This window comes from Heterodontus francisci, chromosome 20, assembly GCF_036365525.1.
Source record: "Heterodontus francisci isolate sHetFra1 chromosome 20, sHetFra1.hap1, whole genome shotgun sequence".
NCBI lineage: Eukaryota > Metazoa > Chordata > Chondrichthyes > Heterodontiformes > Heterodontidae > Heterodontus > Heterodontus francisci.
The window spans coordinates 63,462,215-63,482,394 of NC_090390.1; the positions used below are offsets into that span (position 1 = coordinate 63,462,215).

Sequence of the window (20,180 nt, forward strand, 5' to 3'; positions counted from 1 at the left end):
TATTCCAAACATGTATTGCTGTTTTAAATTTACTCAATTTAAGTTAATGGCCTGTAGCCCTACATTGAGTATAAATTGAACTATCATTGAGGTGTTGTGTTTAGATTGCTTAAATATTGGAAACCTTAATTATGTTGAATAATAAAGGAATAATGTTTATTATTAAAAGAAATGTAACACTCAACAACTCAACTAGAATCAAAATGTACTCTGACCAGTGTACTGCAAAGCCTTGGTATTAACTTGAATCATAGAAGAGTTACAGCACAGAAGGAGGCCATTCAGCCTAGCATGTCCGTACTGGCTCCCTGCAAGAACAACTCAGTTTGTGCCACTCTTCTGCCTTTTCCCTGTAGCGCTTAAAATTTTTCTATTCAGGTTATGATCCAATTCCCTTTTGAAAGTCATGATTGAATCTGCCTCCACCACACACTCAGGCAATGCACTCCAGATCCTAACATCGTTACATAAAAGTTTTTTCTCATGTCACCTTTGGTTCTTTTGCCATTCACCTTAAATCAGTACCCTCTGGTCTTGACCCTTCTGCCATTGGAAACAGTTTCTCCATATCAACTCTGTTCAGGCCCCTCATAATTTTGAACACCTCCATCAAATCTCTTCTCAACCTTTTCTTCTCCAAGGGGAACAGCCTCAGCTTTTTCAATCCACATAACTGAAGTCCTTCATTCCTGGAACAATTCTCGTAAATCTTTTCTGCACCCTCTTTAATATCTTCACATCCTTCCTAAAGTATGGTACCCAAAATTGCCTTAATGCTCCAGTTGATGCCAAACCAGTGTTTTTTTAAAGGTTCTTCATAACTTTCTTGCTTTTGTACTCTATTCCTCTATTTATAAAGCTCATCATGAATGCTTTATGAACTGCTTCCTCAACTTGCTCTGCCACCTTCAATGATTTGTGCACATATACTGCCAGGTCTCTCTGCTCCTGCACCCCCTCTAGCATTATAACCTTTATTTTATATTGTCTGTCCTCATTCTTCCCAATAAAATATTATCACTTCACATTTCTCTGCATTAAATTTTATCTGCTACATGCCTGCGCATTCCACCAGCCTGTCTAAGTCCTCTTGAAGTTTAATACTTACAAGTTTTGTGGCGTTCACAGATTTTAAAATTGTGTTCTGTACACCCAAGTCAAGGTCATTAATATAAATCAAAATAAGGGGTGGTCCTAATACCAATCCCTGTGGACCCTCACTATATACCACCTTCCAGTCCGGAAAAAAAAAACTGCTTACCACTACTCTCTGTTTCCATGCGACCACTGTCCCTTATATTCCATAGGCTTTAACTTTGCTGACAACTCTGTTAGATGGCACATTATCAAGCGCCTTTTGGAAGTCTACATATACTACATCAATCGCATTACCCTTATTGAACACTCTGAAAGTTAGAATTAGTAATGTGCTGTTCTGCATACATCTCCCAGCATTCTGTTTACTTCATCCCAGAAAGCGATATGTGTATTCTGAGACGTATTCAATGGAATGATCCAGGAACATTGGCCACTTGGACAGATAAATAGCCTTTACTATCAATAAATATTCAGTTAAAGCCGTATTATTATATTTCATAATCCTCCTGAAGCTCTGAGTGGTCTTTGGTAGACACAGCCATTTCTGTGGTCTACCTTTGTGGTACTTCTCTTTCATGATTCCATTCCTATCTGTTCCAATGTGGCCAATACATCAAGATTTCATATTGGGGGTTTGTGACATAATTGAAGTATTTTGACTAGTTTTGGCTTCATGACTGCTGTTTTAAGACTCGCCAAAGTACATCAATTTAAAAACCATATTCTTGTATCAAACTTACTTTGGTACAATGTTGCAAGTATCACTGGCTTGAGAGAACAATAATACTAATTGAAACAATGGTGTCTCATTGGTTCAGTTTTCTTATGACTGACAGTTCCTTTTTACATTTCAGTGATCAGGTATTCAAAATGTAGGAAGTCTGAGTATCTTTTTTTTCTAGGATATATAAGGATTTTGATGTTTGAATTTAAAAGTTATCTGTCGGAGCAGGAAGCAACCAGATTGGAACACTTGAGGTAGAAACAAAATTGGGCTGGATCTTCAAAGAAATGGTATATATTATATGGACTCCAGCAATGGTAAGAAATCCAAGAAGGGAAGAAACAATAATATAAAGTTATTTATACCTTAGTACTTGGAGTAGTTATTGTTAAGTTTTTCCACTCAAGTTAGTGAAAGTATTTCCACTCCTGCCACAGAACTAAAATTACCTAAACCAAAGTAACATGTGATTTCCTCTGTGACTGTGGTGTTTTATCTCACCTCAACTACTCTACAACCTTCACCTCTCCTCTGCTATCTGGCTCAGTGATACTGCTCATGTTTGGTTTCACTCAAAACTAGAGCATTTCTAGTAATCATAAAATCTTTCAGCACAGAAGGAGGCCATTCAGCCCATCGTGCCTGTGCCAGCTCTTTGAAAGAACTATCCAATCAGTTTCACTACCCTGCTCTTTCTCCATAATCATGCAGATTTTTCCTTTTCAATTATATATTCAATTCCTTTTTTAAAGTTGCTATTGAATTTGCTTCCAACATTTTTTTCAGACACTGCATTCCAAGTCATAACAAATTACTACATAAAAGGATTCTCCTCTCTCCTCTCTGATTCTTTTGTCAATTATCTTGAGACTTTGGTCTCTGTAACTGATGCATCCACCAGTGGAAACAGTTTCTCATTCCTCTTTCAAAATTTTGAACACCTCTATCACATCTCTCCCTAACCTTCTCTGCTCTAAGGAGTACAATCCCAGCTTCTCTAGTCTCTCCACATTACTGAAGTCCCTCAGCCCTGGTACCATTCTGAAAATCTTCATTGCACCCTCGCTAAGGCTTTGACATACTTCCTAAAATATAGTGCCCAGAATTGGACACAATATTCCAGCTAGGGCCTAACCAGTGATTTTATTTTAAAAAAAACATAATTTCCTTGTTTATGTATTCTGTGTATATATTTATGAAGCCAAGGGCCCATATGCTTTTCAACTCCCTTTCTAACCTGTCCTGATTTATGTATATGATTCAATAGATCTTAATGTTTTTGCACTCCTTTAATATTGCACCATTTAATTTATGTTGCCTCTTTTCATCCTGCAAAGTGCATCACTTAATGCTACTCTGCATTAAATTACATCTTTCATGTTTCTGCCCATTTCACCAGTCTGTCTATGTCCTCAAGTCTGCTGCTATCCTCCTCACTGTTTACTATATTTCCAAGTTTTGTGTCATCTGCAAACTTTGAAATGTACAGAATCAAAAAGAGCGATGGTCCTAATGCCAACTCCTGGGGGATACCTCTGTACTTTTCTCTCCAGTCTGGCAAAACAACTGTTCACTACGAATCGCTGTTTTTGGTCTCTTACCTAATTTTGTACCCATGCTTTCACAGCACATTTAATCCCATGGCTTCAATTTTGCCAACTAGTCTATATTATGTGACTCTTAATCAAATGCTTTTTGAAAGTCTATATGCAGTGGCTTCTCTTTACACCTCCTTAGCATTACCTGAGGATTCCACCAAAGTCTTCCTCATCATCATCTACATACTACCTAAGGGCAGCACAGTGGCGCAGTGGTTAGCACCGCAGCCTCAGAGCTCCAGGGACCCGGGTTCGATTCCGGGTACTGCCTGTGTGGAGTTTGCAAGTTCTCCCTGTGTCTGCGTGGGTTTTCTCCGGGTGCTCCGGTTTCCTCCCACAAGACTTGCAGGTTGGTAGGTAAATTGGCCATTATAAATTGTCACTAGTATAGGTAGGTGGTAGGGAAATATAGGGACAGGTGGGGATGTTTGGTAGGAATATGGAATTAGTGTAGGATTAGTATAAATGGGTGGTTGATGTTCGGCACAGACTCGGTGGGCCGAAGGGCCTGTTTCAGTGCTGTATCTCTAATCTAAAAACTACCTCTTGGTGATATCACGATCAGACGTAGGTTCAGCTTCCATTGTACCTCTCAAACTCTTATCCGCTACGCCTGTTTGTCAGACTGCTGGTCTGACATCCAATCTTGGATGAGCCACACTTTTTTCCACTTAAACACTAGAATACATCTTTGGCCCTCACCACAAATTATTTACTCTTGGTCACCATGTCTGTCCCCCTTCCTATCTGCCACAGTCTTAAGCTGAACCATAGTGTTCATAACCTTGTCATACTACTCGAGCCTAACCCGAGCTTCTGAACACACCCTCTTCATCACAACAACTGTCGATACTTCCAGCTGAAAAAATTGATCAAGTCTTCTCTTATTTCATCCCACTTGCTGCTGAATCTCTTATTCTTTTGTCACCTCAAGACCCTACTATTCAAATGCTTCGCTGGCCAGCCTCCCATATTATGCCCAATGTAAAGTTCAGTTCATCCAAAGCTCTGCTGCTAGTATCATATCCCACTTAGACATTACCCCTACTTTCCATGAATGATTAGTTCCCCATTTGCTGTAGCCTCAAATTTAAATTCTTGTGTTTATTTCCCTCCATATTTTCACCCCTCCCTATCTCTGTTACTTCCTTCTGCCCGACAATGCACACCGCCTGCCTGAGCTCTCCTTTCCTTTGACTCTGACCTCTTCTTCCATTCCTTTGCCCCACTATTAGCAGCTGTACCTTCAACCACCTTAGCTACATGCAAAGGGCATTCCCTGTTTAACTCCCTTTGCCTATTCATTTCAATTCTCTCCTTTAAGACAAACCTTAAAACCCACCTCTTTTAGCAAGGTTTTGTTCACACCTCTTAATATCTCCTCCTTTGGCTTGCTGTCCACTTTTTCAGTCATGCATCTATAATGCTTTGGGATGTTTTTCTAGATTTATACTATATAAATTAAAGTGGTTATTGTAATCTATGAAGAGAGATTGAGAAATATCGTATCTCAGAATGAAACTGGGGAACAACATCATCCACGCTATCTAGATCATGAATGGAATCATGAGAAGGATATTAGAAAGCGAGCCAATATCAAATTCACAATTCAGCAGAGTCTGAGGGATATGACTTGGACATCAAAGCAAAATGGAGATGAATGTTCTATAAAAAGAAAGATTTGCATTTATATTGTAATAAAAGTAAAATACTGCAGGTGCTGGAAATCTGAAATAAAAACCAAGTGCTGAAAGTACTCAGCAGGTCTGACAGTATCAGTGGAGAGAGAAACAGTTAATAGGCTGAATTTTACGCCACCTGAAAGAGCAGGATGGTGGCGGGGTGGTGGCATAGAATGGAGCGGGTGGCTTCAGGAGGCCTTCCCGACCCGCTCCCGCCTCTGCTGCCACTTTACGTAGAGCAGCGAGGGCGAAAAACCGCCCGCCTGCCCGCCCCAGGCCAATCGAGGCCCTTACGTGGTCACGTAAGGGCCTTCGCCCGCCTCCAGATTTTACACGTGGCTAGTCGGGCGGCCGAGGACTGAGAGAAGCCCCCTAACAAAACCAGGCGCCTCTTGAGTGCCCCGTGGGGGAGCCTTCATGATTGGGCACCCTGTGCCCGATGGAGGGCCGCCCTGGCTACCCCAGCCACCCCCAAGACTCAACACGCCCCCTTTTCCCCCCAGTCGACCACCCTTACCTCGCCAGGCCCCAACCGATTACCCCTGGCGAGGCAACGCAAACCTACCTGCCTTCCTGGCTCCCAGACATTTTCTCTTCATGCTGGGCTGCAGTCCCAGCAGTGGCCACAGCTCCCGGTGGCCCACTGATTGGCTGGCAGCTCTATTAGGCGGGACTTCCTACCTCAAGCGGGTGGAAATCTCGCCTCACACAAATTGAAGCATGGGGACCCGCAACATACAGGTCGGATCCCCAGATGAGGCGGAAGCGGGCTCGCCACCGTCTTTTCAGTTGGTGGCCGGCTGCTGTCTGCCTACCATAAAATCACAGCCAATGTTTCAGGTCTGTGACCTTTCATCAGAACTGGTAATGGTTAGAAATGTAATAGATTTTGAGCAAGTGAAAGAGGGGAGGGGGGGAAGAAGAACAAAAGGAAGGTCTGTGATGGGGTGGGGGGGGCAGAAGAGATTAAATGACAAAGATGTCATGGAATAAAAGGCAAAGGGAGTGATAATAGTTGTTGTAAAAGACAAATATTGTGCCTTTCAGGACCACAGGACATTCCAAAGTGCTTTATAGCCAATGGAGTACTTTTGAAATGTAGCCATTGTTGTAATGTAGGAAACTTGGCAGCCAAGCTGCACACAGCAAGTTCCCACGAACAACAATGTTCATGATGTTGATTGAGGGATGATTATTGGTCAGGACACCAGGGATAACTCCCCTAATGTTCTGATGAAAGGTCACAGACCTGAAACGTCTCTCTCCACAGATACTGCCTGACCTGCTGAGTGTTTCCAGCACTTGCTGTTTTTATTTAGATTTCCGGCATCTGCAGTATTTTGCTTTTATTTTAGGGATAACTCCCCCACTCTTCTTTGAAATAGTGCAATGGAATCTTTTACGTCCACCCAAAAGGGCAAATGGGGCCTTGGTTTTACATTTCATCCAAAAGATGGCACCTCCGACCGCAGCATTTCCTCAGTTCTGCACTGGGGTGTCTGCCTTGATTTTTATGCCAAAGTCCTGGAGTGGGACATGAACCTACAACCTTCTGACTCAGACAGAAATACTACGAACTGAGTCACAGTTAAGCAGGTTCTGCAGAAAGACCTAAGCAACAATTTGAACGAGAAGAATTTATCATTTATTCCTCAAGTTTCAATGCAGGTTCTGTCTAAAAATTGTCATCAACTTTTCTTATTCTCCTGGCCACTGCAGTTAATGCTCACTTGCTCAATCTCTGTGCATGTTTTTCTTCCAAAAGCTATAGATAAACTAATTAGGCATAATTATACCTTGGTTACATTAATTGCATGAAGCTGAGGTGGCAGATGGGTTTTATGTTCAATTTAGTATGCTGCTCTGACATTTTCAGCTTGAAGAAATGTTGAAACAAGTGAAGCAATGCCAAGTATGCACAAGGTATGCTAAACTGAAGAAAACTGCGTATTTGCTAACAAAAGAGTCTAACTGAAATTGAGTAATGTATCAAGTAATTTTCTTACTGTTAGAATTTAGTTATCTTTAACGGATTGTCCATTTATCGAGATATCTTTATAATTCTGAACAATTTAAAATTACAATGCTCAGGCCTTTTAGATTTGAGTAAGAAACCCTTATTGCCTTTTACAAATGTTGTGGCTGACGGTTTGATGAAATTATGATTATGCTTTACTTAGCTGTTAGTAATTATACTTTGAGCTTAAAACTCTTTCATTTATGGATATACAAAAATCATTTAGAATTTAATCACATTTATTTGGAAAATATTTGCATGGTAAATGAGCAAACCTGAATTATGGTTTCAGAATATCTGAAGTCAAGCACAACATAGTCTGGTGACAAATACAAATTATCAGGATCACTGGTGTTTGAAGTGATTAATATTTATATCTGCACAACAAAATATTGTACAGGGAGAAATTTGGAAGGAGCAGTCTTAAAACTACAAGGAGGAGTTCTCTAATGGTTTCTAGTACAGCTGACATCAAAACATATATTGTTTCATTTAACTTCAGCTACGGAGTTTAATTTTTCTTGCATGACTGTTTGACAGCCATAATTTTATTGCATATATATTCTAAAATTTATTTGTTACATAATTTACAGTTTATAAGACATTTAAATTAAAACATGAGACCCTCTAACATGAGGTGAGTCTTGTGTATAATATGCAAACATTTTAACAATTTCTTCACAATTTTGAAAGTAGGACAGTATTTAGGCTTTAGATTCGTCACTTGGATTCTTAAAAGAAAATGCAGATCCACAGTCAATATATTTCTTAGTAAACTTTGTCTCCTTGCCTATATATATTTTAAACTCAAACCCTATAAATTGAATCCCCCAAAATTCCCAGTGTATATATCAAGTTGTCGCTGAAAGGTTGACGCTATCTTCCCACTAGCTGAAAAACACTACATACATACGCAGATCGATTTGAGGGAGTGGGGTGGTGTTGGGCAAATTTAGATAGATTCCTTAGCCAATCTAGAAGTGGGGAATGGCCAGGAAAGTGGTGATCTAGATTGATTGTGAAGCTAGATTCCAGGAGAAGAATTTTAAAATAATTAGTAATTAAAATTTATGAAGCTACTGATAATTTTAGGAAACTACTGTCTGAAGGTGGAAAAGTTGAAGGTAAGGTAAGCCTGTAACAATGTTTTGCCTCTCGTCTTAGCCAGTTATAGATAAGGCCAATAGGGCTGTCATCTGTTTTCCTGTCCAAAACTGAATATTTGTTGATATTAAAACAAGAAATGCTGGAGATACTCAGGTCTGACAGCATCTGTGGAGAGAGAAGCAGAGTTAATGTTTCAGGTCCTGAAACATTAACTCTGCTTTTCTCTCCACAGATGCTGTCAGACCTGTTGAGTATTTCGAGCATTTCTTGTTTTTATTTCAGATTTCCAGCATCTGCAGTATTTTGCTTTTATTATATCAATATTTGTTGAGTCCAGCTTTGGTCACCAAATGTGCATAGTGTACTTTTTAAATTTAAACAATCAAAAACCAGCTGGGCAGTCTGTTTTTATAATCGAAGATCACTTCGCAGACATCTGCTTGAATTGGACTGTTTAAAACCAGAGTTTCACTGTCAGACCCTTGGGTTCAATTTACTTTCCTTTTCCATTGCTCTGGAACTTAACTTTACATCTGGGTTTTTTTGCAGATGTATTGTGAATAAGTACTCCTGAGAATTTCCTGTACAAATTCTCTTTGAGAAGAGGCGATGGTGTACTGGTATTGTCACTGGACTAGTAAGCCAGAGACCCAGGTATTGCTCTGGGGACATGGGTTCGAATCCCACCACAGCAGAAGGTGGAATTTGAATTCAATTAATAAATCTGGAATTTAAAGCTAGTCTAATGATGGCCATGAAACCATTGTTGTTTGTTGTAAAAACCCATCTGGTTCACTAATGTCCTTTAGGGAAGGAAATCTGCTGTCCTTACCTGGTCTGGCCTACATGTGACTCCAGATCCACAGCAATGTGGTTGACTCTTACATGCCCTTGAAATGGCCTAGCAAGCCACTCAGTTCAAGGGCAATTAGGGATGGGCAATAAATGCTGGCCTGGCCTGTGATGCCCACATCCCATGAAAGAATAAAAAAAAAGTGAGGTGTCACCTTGTTCTTTAAAGCGCAATGGATCTAATAAAATTAGATGCAAGTGTATTGCTTTTTGTCGCTTCTTGAGGGACATGTGTCCATTTTTATAATTTGTAGATGTTTCTCCCTGCAACCTCCAACAACAATAACTTACATTCATATAGGAGCTTTAGCATAGTAAAACATCCCGAGGCATTTTATAGGACTGTTTATAAAGCAAATTTTGACACCGAGCCTCCTAAGGGGATATTAGGACAGATGGCCAAAAGCTTGTCAAAGAGGTAGGTTTTAAGGAACGCCTTAAAGGAGGCAGAGAGGTGTAGAGAGAGAATTCCAGAACTGAGGGCCAAGGCAGCTGAAGGCATGGTCACCATTGGTGGAGCAATTAAAATCGGGATGCTCAAGAGCCCAGAATTAGATGTGCGCAGATGTCTCGAAGGATTGTGGGGCTAGAGGAGATTAAAGAGATAAGGAGGGGTGAGGCCACGGAGGGATTTGAAAACAAGGATGAGAATTCTAAAATTGAGGCATTGTTTAACCAGTAGTGAGTTTAGGTCAGCGAGCACAGGATGGATGGGTGAACAGGACTTGGTGCAAGTAAGGACACAGACCATCGAATTTTGGATGGCCTCAAGTTTACGGAAGATCGAATGTGGGAGGCCAGCCAGGATTGTGTTGGAATAGTCAAGTCTAGAGGTACCAGAGGGATGGATGAGGGTTTCAGTGGTTGATAAGCTGAGACAGGGACGGAGTCGGGCAATGTTACGGAGTGGAAATAGACCGTCTTAATAATGGCGTGGATATGTGGTTGGAAGCTCAACTCTGAGATCAAATAGGACACCAAGTTTGTAAACTGTCTGGTTAAGCCTCCCCCAATTAGGTTTTTACATTGCCTTAATTCTTGTTGGAGGGTTGTCCGTGAATCTTTACTATCTATTCCAATGTGGAAGATATGCATTGGTGTGTTTATTACAACACATATTGGTGTAATTCTTGAAAGTCTTAGCCATTCTGTCACTGTTGTTTGGTATTCATTTTATTCAGTGCCCTCCAAGTCACTTACGTGTTGCAGTGGTTCTTTTGCCTAACTGATATTTTATTCCTTAGTATTGGTTTTGCTGCTACTGTAGTAAGCCATATAAAATGAAAATAGCATATTTTCCATCTTCCCTTTTGATAACACCCGTTTTTTTATTATTCATTCATGGGATATGGGCATTGCTGGCTCGACCAGCATTTAATGCCCATCCCTAATTGCCCTTGAGAAGGTGGTGGTGAGCTGCCTTCTTGGAACGCTGCAGACCATGTGAGGTAGGTACACCCACACTGCTGTTTGGAAGGGAGTTCCAGGATTTTGACGCAGCGACGATGAAGGAACGAAGATATAGTTCCAAGTCAGGATAGTGTGTGACTTGGAGGGGAACTTGCAGGTGGTGGTCTTCCCATGCATTTGCTGCCCTTGTCCTTCTAGTTGGTAGAGGTTGTGGGTTTGGAAGGTGCTGCCTAAGGAGCCTTGGTGTGTTGCTGCAGTGCATCTTGCGTGTTGTTGGAGCTGCACTCATCCAGGCAAGTGGAGAGTATTCCATCACACTCCTGACTTGTGCCTGTAGATGGTGGACAGGCTTTGGGGAGTGAGGAGGTGGGTTACTCGCCGCAGGATTCCTAGCCTCTGGCCTGCTCTTGTAGCCACGGTATTTATATGGCTACTCCAGTTCAGTTTCTGGTCAATGGTAACCCTTAGGATGTTGTTAGTGGGGGATTCAGCAATGATAATGCCATTGAATGTCAAGGGGAGATGGTTAGATTCTCTTTTGTTGGAGATGGTCATTGCCTGGCACTTGTGTGGTGCGAATGTTACTTGCCACTTATCAGCCCAAGCCTGGATATTGTCCAGGTCTTGCTGCATTTCTACACGGACTGCTTCAGTATCTGAGGAGTCGTGAATGGTGCCGAACATTGTGCAATCATCAGCGAACATCCCCACTTCTGATCATACGATTGTAGGAAGTTCATTGATTAAGCAGCTGAAGATGGTTGAGCCTAGGTCACTACCCTGAGGAACTCCTGCAGTGATGTCCTGGAGCTCAGATGATTGACCTCCAATAACACAACCATCTTCCTTTACACTAGATATGACTCCAACCAGCAGAGAGTTTGCCCCCTGATTCCCATTGACTTCAGTTTTTCTAGTGCTCCTTGATGCCATACTCTGTCAAATGCTGCCTTGATGTCAAGGGCAGTCACATTCGCCTCACCTCTTGACTTCAGCTCTTTTGCCCATGTTTGAACCAAGGCTGTAATGAGGTCAGGCGCTGACTGGCTTTGGCAGAACCCAAACTGAGCGTCACTGAGCAGGTTATTGTTAAGCAAATGCCACTTGATAGCACTGTCGGTGACACCTTCCATCACTTTACTGATGATTGAGAGTAGACTGATGGGGTGGTAATTGGCCGGTTTGGACTTGTCCTGCTTTTTGTGTACAGGCATACCTGGGCAATTTTCCACATTGCTGGGTAGGTGCTAGTGTTGTAGCTGTACTGGAACAGCTTGGCTAGGGACACGGCAAGTTCTGGAGCACAGGTCTTCAGTACTATTGCCAGAATATTGTCAGGGCCCATAGCCTTTGCAGTATCCAGTGCCTTCAGTCATTTCTTGCTATCACGCGGAGTGAATAGAATTGTCTGAAGTCTGGCATCTGTGATGCAGGGGACTTCAGAAGGAGGCCGAGATGGATCATCAACTTTGGCTGAAGATTGTTGTAAATGCTTCAGCCTTATCTTTTGCGCTGATGTTCTGGGCTCCCCCATCATTGAGGATGGGGTTATTTGTGGAGCCACCTCCTCCAGTTAGTTGTTTAATTGTCCACCACCATTCATGGCTGGATGTGGCAGGACTGCAGAGCTTAGATCTAATCCGTTGGTTATGGGATCGCTTAGCTCTATCACATGCTGCTTACGCAGTTGGGCACACAAGTAGTCCTGTGTTGTAGCTTCACCAGGTTGACACCTCATTTTGAGGTATGCCTGGTGCGGCTCCTGGCGTGCCCTCCTACACTCTTCATTGAACCAGGGTTGGTCTCCTGGCTTGATGGTAACGGTAGAGTGGGGAATATGTCGGGCCATGGGGTTACAGATTGTGGTTGAGTACAATTCTGCTTCTGCCGATGACCCACAGCACCTCATGGACGCCCAGTTTTGCATTGCCAGATCTGTTCGAAATCTATCCCATTTAGCACGGTGGTAGTACCACACAACACGATGGAGGGTATCCTCAATGTGAAGATGGGACTTCACCTCAACAAGGACTGTGTGGTGGTCACTCCTACCAATACTGTCATGGACAGATGCATCTGTGGCAGGCAGATTGGTGAGGATGAGGTCAAGTATGTTTTTCCCTCTTGGTTCCCTCACCACCTGCCACATACCCAGTCTAGCAGATATGTCCTTTAGGACACGGCCAGCCCGTTCACTTGTGGTGTTACCAAGCCACTGTTGGTGATGGACATTGAAGTCCCCCACCCAGAGTATGTTCTGCGCCCTTGCCTCCCTCAGTGCTTCCTCCAAGTGGTGATCAACCTGGAGGAGTACTGATTCATCAGCTGAGGGAGGGTGGTAGGTGGTAATCAGCAGGAGGTTTCCTTGCCCATGTTGACCTGATGCCATGAGATTTCGAGGGTCCAGAGTCGATGTTGAGGACTCCCAGGGCAACTCTCTCCCAACTGTATACTACTGTGCCTCCACCTCTGGGTCTGTCCTGCCGGCGGGACAGGACATACCCGGGAATGGTGATGGCAGTGTCTGGGGCATTGTTTGTAAGGTATGACTATGTCAGGCTGTTGCTTAACTAGTCTGTGGGACAGCTGTCCCAACTTTGGCACAAGCCTCCAGATGTTAGTAAGGAGGACTTTGCAGGGTCGACTTTGCATTTGTGTAGTGCCTTTAATGTAATAAGATGTCCTTGGCACTTCATAGAATTGCTATCAAACACAATTTGACAGAGCCACATAAGGAGGGATAGTAGGATAGGTCCTTGGTGACAGAGGTATATTTTAATAAGCATCTTAAAAGGAGGTGGAGAGGCTAAGGGTGGGAATTCCGGACTTTAGGGCCCAGGCACCTGAAGGCACATATGCTAATGGTGGAGCAATACAAACATCAACTGCTGCTGGAGGACTATCAATTCAGTGAAAGACGCCCTTTGGTCTGCCCGAAACTTGCTGGTCTTCCAGCGCAAAGAGTTGTCCACCACCGAATGTTGCAGACTGGCACATTCCAAGGTCCAGGACTACGTGCTGAGGGACGCACTAAAGCTTGGGGCAGCCGCAGCAAAGGCTCAATAGGGAAAGACCACAGTGTAAGGTTCCCCCACCAAGCTGAACTGAGGGGCTGGATCCATGGGAAACCCCTCGAACTGTATCGTTGATATTTTCTTTTGCTGTAAATGTGAAACTGTAATTGGCATGACAATAGTGAAATGGAAGGGTTGTGAAGAAACTCATGATAGTATAGAAGGAAACTGATCTCCCTTGCAATGTTTGTATTTTTTGGTGCTATTTGAAACTGTTTGGCAATGTAATTTTTGCAGATTTTTATGAATAAAGTATATTTTGGAAATTAAAAAAAAAAAATTAAACCTGATGTTGGTTTAATTTGTGTCTTTCTTCTCCTTTGTTCCCTCATGCATGGCATGACATATACTACCAATGTGTACAAAGACTATACAAAACTTGGAAACTAGAGAATATGCATGCTTCTTGAAAGATATAAACAAAATAAAGAATTTGGGGGGGGTGGGGGGTGGGGGAAGAGAGTGAAGGAGAGAGAGAGAGAATATCAAGTAAGAGTCAGACTCCTGCCACAGAGAGGCAGCTGATGGGTTTAATGCAAACAGCTATTTAGAAAAACTGTATAGAGGAAACTGATGGGCGAAAAATGAAGCTTACCTCAGTGAGGCAAAAAGGCATAAAAAGAAATCCCTGGAAATAGCTAAGCCAGTAGAAAATATTGGTGAATAGGCACAGGAAAAATTCACACAAACTTCTGCACTGTCCACAAAAAGTTCCAATAAGGTGAATGAAGTGGAAGGCAAACATCAATAATTCTACGTGTTGAATAGCTGTTGGATCACAAGAAACCAGCCCTTATGCATTTTCTGGAATTTTCAATTTTAGCTCTAATATAAATTAGTGATAATGAGACGAGGAAGCATCTATTTGTATTGTAAGCTTTTTACACAGCAGCAGAGTTCCATTAGAAACTGCAACATAACACACAATCTGCATGCGTAGAGGAGAAATATAAAATGGCCAGAACAAGCAGCAAACCTGAGGATTGGGAGCAGTTTAGAATTCAGCAAAGAAGGACAAAGGGATTTATTTAGAAGGGGAAAATAGAGTATGAGAGTAAGCTTACAGACAACATAAAACTGACTATAAAAGCTTCTATAGATATGTGAAGAGAAAAAGATTAGTGAAGACAAATGTGGGTCCCTTACAGTCAGAAACAGGGGAATTATAATGGGGAACAAAGCAATGGCAGACCCAATTAAATGCATACTTTGGTTCTGTCTTCACAAAGTAGGACACAAATTACCTCCCAGAAATGTTGGGGAACATAGGGTCTAGTGCGAAGGAGGAACTGTATGAAATCAGTACTAGTAGGGAAATGGTGTTAGGGAAATTGATGGGATTGAAGGCCGATAAATCCCCAGGGCCTGATAATCTACATCCCAGAGTACTTAAGGAAGTGGCCCTTGAAATAATAGATGCATTGGTGGTCATTTTTGAAAATTCTATAGACTCTGGAACAGTTCCAATGGATTGGAGGGTAGCTAATGTAACCCACTACTTAAAAAAGGAGGCAGAGAGAAAACAGGGAATTATCGACCGGTTAGCCTGACATCATTAGTGGGGAAAATGCTAGAGTCTGTTACAAAAGATGTAATAGCAGAGCACTTGGAAAACAATGACATGATTGGACAAAGTCAACATGGATTTACAAAAAGGAAATCATGCTTGACAAATCTTCTGGAATTTTTTGAGGATGTAACTGGTATAGTAGATAAGGGAGAACCAGTGGATGTGGTGTATTTGGACTTTCAGAAGGCTGTCGATAAGGTCCCACATAAGAGATTAGCATGCAAAATTAAAGCACATGGGATTGGGGGTAAGGTAACATGGATAGAGAACTGGTTGGCAGACAGGAAACAAAGAGTAGGAATAAACGGGTCTTTTTCCGAGTGGCAGGAATGACTAGTGGGGTACTGCAGGGATCAGTGCTAGGACACCAGCTATTCACAATATATATTAATGCTATAGATGAGGGAATTAAATTTAATATATCCATGTTCGCAGATTACATAAAGGTGGGTAGGACTGTGAGGAGGATGCAGAGAAGCTCCAGTGTGATTTGGACAGGTTGAGTGAGTGGGAAAATACATGGCAGATGCAGTATAATGTGGATAAATGTGAGGTTATCCACTTTGGTGGCAAAAACAGAAAGGCAGATTATTATCTGAATGGCAATAGATTGGGAAAGGGGGAGGTACAGCGAGACCTGGGTGTCCTTGTGCACCAGTCGCTGAAAGTAAGCATGCAGGTGCAGCAAGCAGATAAGAGGGCAAATGCTATGTTGGCCTTCATAGCAAGAGGATTTGAGTACAGGAGCAAGGATGTATTTCTGCAATTTTACAAGGCCTTGGTGAGACCACATCAGGAGTATTGTGTGCAGTTTTGGTCTCCTTATCTGAGGAAGGATGTTCTTGCTATGGAGGGAGTGCAGCGAAGGTTCACCAGACTGATTCCTGGGATGGCAGGACTGACGTATGAAGAGAGATTGGGTCGATTAGGCTTGTATTTGCTTGAGTTTAGAAGAATGAGAGGGCTCTCATAGAAACCTACAAACTAGATGCAAGAACTATGTTCCCGATGGCTAGGGAGTTCAGGACGAGGGATCACAATCTAAGGATAAGGGGTAAACCATTTAGGACTGAGATGAGGGATTTCTTCACAGGTGAACCTGTGGAATTCTCTACCATAGAAAGCAGTTGAGGCCAAATCATTAAATATATTCAAGAAAGAGTTAGATGTAGTTCTTGGGGCTAAAGGGATATGGGGAGAAAGCGGGAACAGAGTACTGAGTTTTGATGATCAGCCATGATCGTATTGAACGGCGGTGCAGGCTCGAAGGGCCGAATGGCCTACTCCTCCTATTTTCTATGTTTCTATATTAACTTTACTATGGTTCTATTGAAAATTGCAGATAGTTTCCAAGTTTTGTATAGTCTGCAGCAGAAAAATAAGATTCTGTGGGGGCTTGACAGGATAGATGTTGAGAGGATGATCCCAATGTGAAGGAACCTAAAACTACGGGACACTGTTTGAAAATAGGAGGTCTCCCATTTAAAACAGCAATGAGGAGGAATTTCTTCTCTTAGAGGGTCATTAATCCTCCTTTTGGTGCAGTGGGCAGGATAAAAATGGGATAATCTTTGAGTAGGAGGAGGATTTGACACTAGACAGGGAGTCATAATTTTTTTCAGATGATCCAACCAGATCTGGCTGTGAATATTCATGGAATTCACAAAGCAGGAGTGCTGAATCTTGCAGCCCTCAAATCTAAGAATGAGGGCATGAGAATTATATCAAGGAGATGGTGGGACAGCAGACACTGAGGAATTTTTGCTGTTAAGCATTGCTAACGCTTAATAGTTTTTTATTTCCTTCAATCTGAATAAAGGACGTAGTCCTACTGAATGACAAGTACATACCTAAATACAGCTTTATGTTGAAGAACTGAACCTGCTTCCGCCCATTATTTTAATGTTTGTGTAAAATGTTTTTTTAATTAAAATTGTAAATTCCTTTTAACTTGGACAGGAAAATCTCAAGTTATTTGCAGAATAATTGTGATGAATGCATTATATCAGCATTGTGGTAAAGGCATTACAGTTCTACCAATAACTCTGAAGTTGCTGATTCCCTATATTGTATGCATTAATTCAAATTGATAATTCTAACTAATAACTGTACTGAGTGTAATTAACTGCAGAAAGAAAGAAATTTCCATTGCTTTCTATTGGGTAGCAGATTCCAGAATATGTTTGAAAGCAAATTTATCAAAATAATATATTGTACCTTGTGATTCCAGAAAAATCTGTAAATGTACCCATGACAAACTCTTCAACTAATTTCAGCTGCCCATGTGATGTATAGTTTTTTTCAAACTTGGACCCCTGACTAGTGTCACATAGACATCACTATTCCTTTTAATGCAAACAGAGCATTAATATTGCTCCCTTATACCATCATCTTACTGAGTATTTTCAATGTCAGAAAATGTTAAATAGTACCTTATGTTTCTTTACTTCCAGGTCTGGAGTGGGTAAACACTGAAGAACCTCTCCTCCTACACAGAGACCTTTGTGGTAAAGTGGTGGTACTGGATTTCTTCACTTACTGTTGCATCAACTGCATGCACTTGCTGCCAGACCTTCATGCCCTGGAACAGAAGCACTCTGATAAAGGTATCAGTCACAATGAATTTTCATTGGGGGAGGCTGGCAATCCTGAACAACCGGAGCAACTGGCCCAAGTTTGTGCCAGTGTATGATATTTGTGAACAAATGAAAAACTTTAATATATTTGGCCTATTAATAGCATTGTACATTAATAGGGCAAATACATAATTTTTCATTTTACTTTTCACACTTATTATGACCGCTGCTATTTGTCTACAAATTTAAATGGAATTTAATTTGTAAATAGAATACTTTGAGCAGTTATGATTGCAGCTTATGGTTATCTGAGTGATTGACACCATTTAATGCCACAGGCATTCTTAGTTGACATTTTTTACATTTTATAGCTCTGTGGAAATACTCAGTAAAATAAAGGGTTCTCTCTACATCTGACATTTTGAGCATAAAAATTGTTGATGCTGTTGATTATCAAACTCGAAGCCAAAGTTATGCACATGCAGGAAATATTTTGGGCCCTAGTCATTATGGTACATGGATTTTCATCTAGACGGTGACCTAGCTTAATCACATTAGGCATTCTTTAATTTGTTGCTTAACAAAGTATTGTAATTAGTTTTACAGTATAGCTTAAAATAGATCCGTTACATATGTTTATGCAGCTTCATAGTGTGGAAGATTAACTGTACAAAAACTGGTATAAGTTACATTGTAGTTTGAAAAGAAGGGCATCATACTATTTTCTATCTGGCACTGGAAATATTATGTAGAAGAAGGTGGAACAATACATTCTTTAGGTTTTATTTTATCTGCAGTAAATAGGAAAGAAGTTTATGTCAACAATTATGGTAAACAGTGGGCTTATTATACTTCATTGGCAGTGAATTTGGAGATTTTAAGCTGGTTGATTTCTAATGATTTGCATTTGTGTTTGCTGTTTGGGAAAATTCTCTAGTCTTAACTGATTTTAAATCACAATGTCCTAGGCACTTTATTTTGGCTAAAAATATTCGATTGTATGTGGGAGTCTTTCAAATGTCAGTTGATTAGAATCCAGGACCAGCATGTTCCTGTGAGGAAGAAGGATAAGTTTAGCAAGTTTCGGGAACCTTGGATAACGCGGGATATTGTGAGCCTAGTCAAAAAGAAAAAGGAAGCATTCGTAAGGGCTGGAAGGCTAGGAACAGACGAATCCCTTGAGGAATATAAAGACAGTAGAAAGGAACTTAAGCAAGGAGTCAGGAGGGCTAAAAGGGGTCATGAAAAGTCATTGGCAAACAGGATTAAGGATAATCCCAAGGCTTTTTATACATATATAAAGAGCAAGAGGGTAACTAGGGAAAGGGTTGGCCCGCTCAAGGACAGAGAAGGGAATCTATGTGTGGAGCCAGAGGAAATGAGCGAGGTACTAAATGAGTACTTTGCATCAGTATTCACCAAAGAGAAGGACTTGGTGGATGATGAGCCTAGGGAAGGGAATGTAGATAGTCTCGGTCATGTCATTATCAAAAAGGAGGAGGTGTTGGGCATCTTGCAAAGCATTAAGGTAGATAAGTCCCCAGGGCCTGATGGGATCTACCCCAGAATACTAAGGGAGGCAAGGGAAGAAATTGCTGGGGCCTTGACAGAAATCTTTGCATCCTCATTGGCTACAGGTGAGGTCCCAGAGGACTGGAGAATAGCCAATGTTGTGCCTTTGTTTAAGAAGGGTAGCAAGGATAATCCAGGAAATTATAGGCTGGTGAACCTTACAACAGTGGTAGGGAAATTATTAGAGAGGATTCTTCGGGACAGGATTTACTTCCATTTGGAAACAAATGAATTTATTAGCGAGAGGCAGCATGGTTTTGTGAAGGGGAGGTCATGTCTCACTAATTTGATTGAGTTTTTTGAGGAAGTGACAAAGATGATTGATGAAGGAAGGGCAGTGGATGTTATCTACATGGACTTCAGTAAAGCCTTTGACAAGGTCCCTCATGGCAGACTGGTACAAAAGGTGAAGTCACACGGGATCAGAGGTGAGCTGGCAAGATGGATACAGAACTGATTCTGTCATAGAAGACAGAGGGTAGCAGTGGAAGAGTGCTTTTCTGAATGGAGGGATGTGACTAGTGGTGTTCCGCAGGGATCAGTGCTGGGACCTTTGCTGTTTGTAGTATATATAAATGATTTGGAGGAAAATGTAGCTGGTCTGATTAGTAAGTTTGCAGACGACACAAAGGTTGATGAAGTTGTGGATAGTGATGAGGATTCTCAGAGGATACAGCAGGATATAGATCGGTTGGAGACTTGGGCGGAGAAATGGCAGATGGAGTTTAATCCGGACAAATGTGAGGTCATGGAAGATCTAATGCAGCTGGGAAGTATACAGTAAATGGCAGAACCCTTCGGAGTATTGACAGGCAGAGAGATCTGGGTGTACAGGTCCACAGGTCACTGAAAGTGGCAACGCAGGTGGATAAGGTAGTCAAGAAGGCATATTGCATGCTT

General features: G+C 41.6%; 1 protein-coding gene across 1 annotated transcript in view; it reads left to right on the plus strand.

The window, feature by feature from the left end:
* The window catches only part of nhlrc2 (NHL repeat containing 2), a 128,637-nt gene that overhangs the window by 1,295 nt on the left and 107,162 nt on the right, over window positions 1-20,180 (plus strand). The window contains exon 2 of the mRNA XM_068052948.1: window positions 17,586-17,738. Coding sequence (XP_067909049.1) covers window positions 17,586-17,738 — 153 coding nt within the window. The remainder of the gene's footprint in view (window positions 1-17,585; window positions 17,739-20,180) is intronic.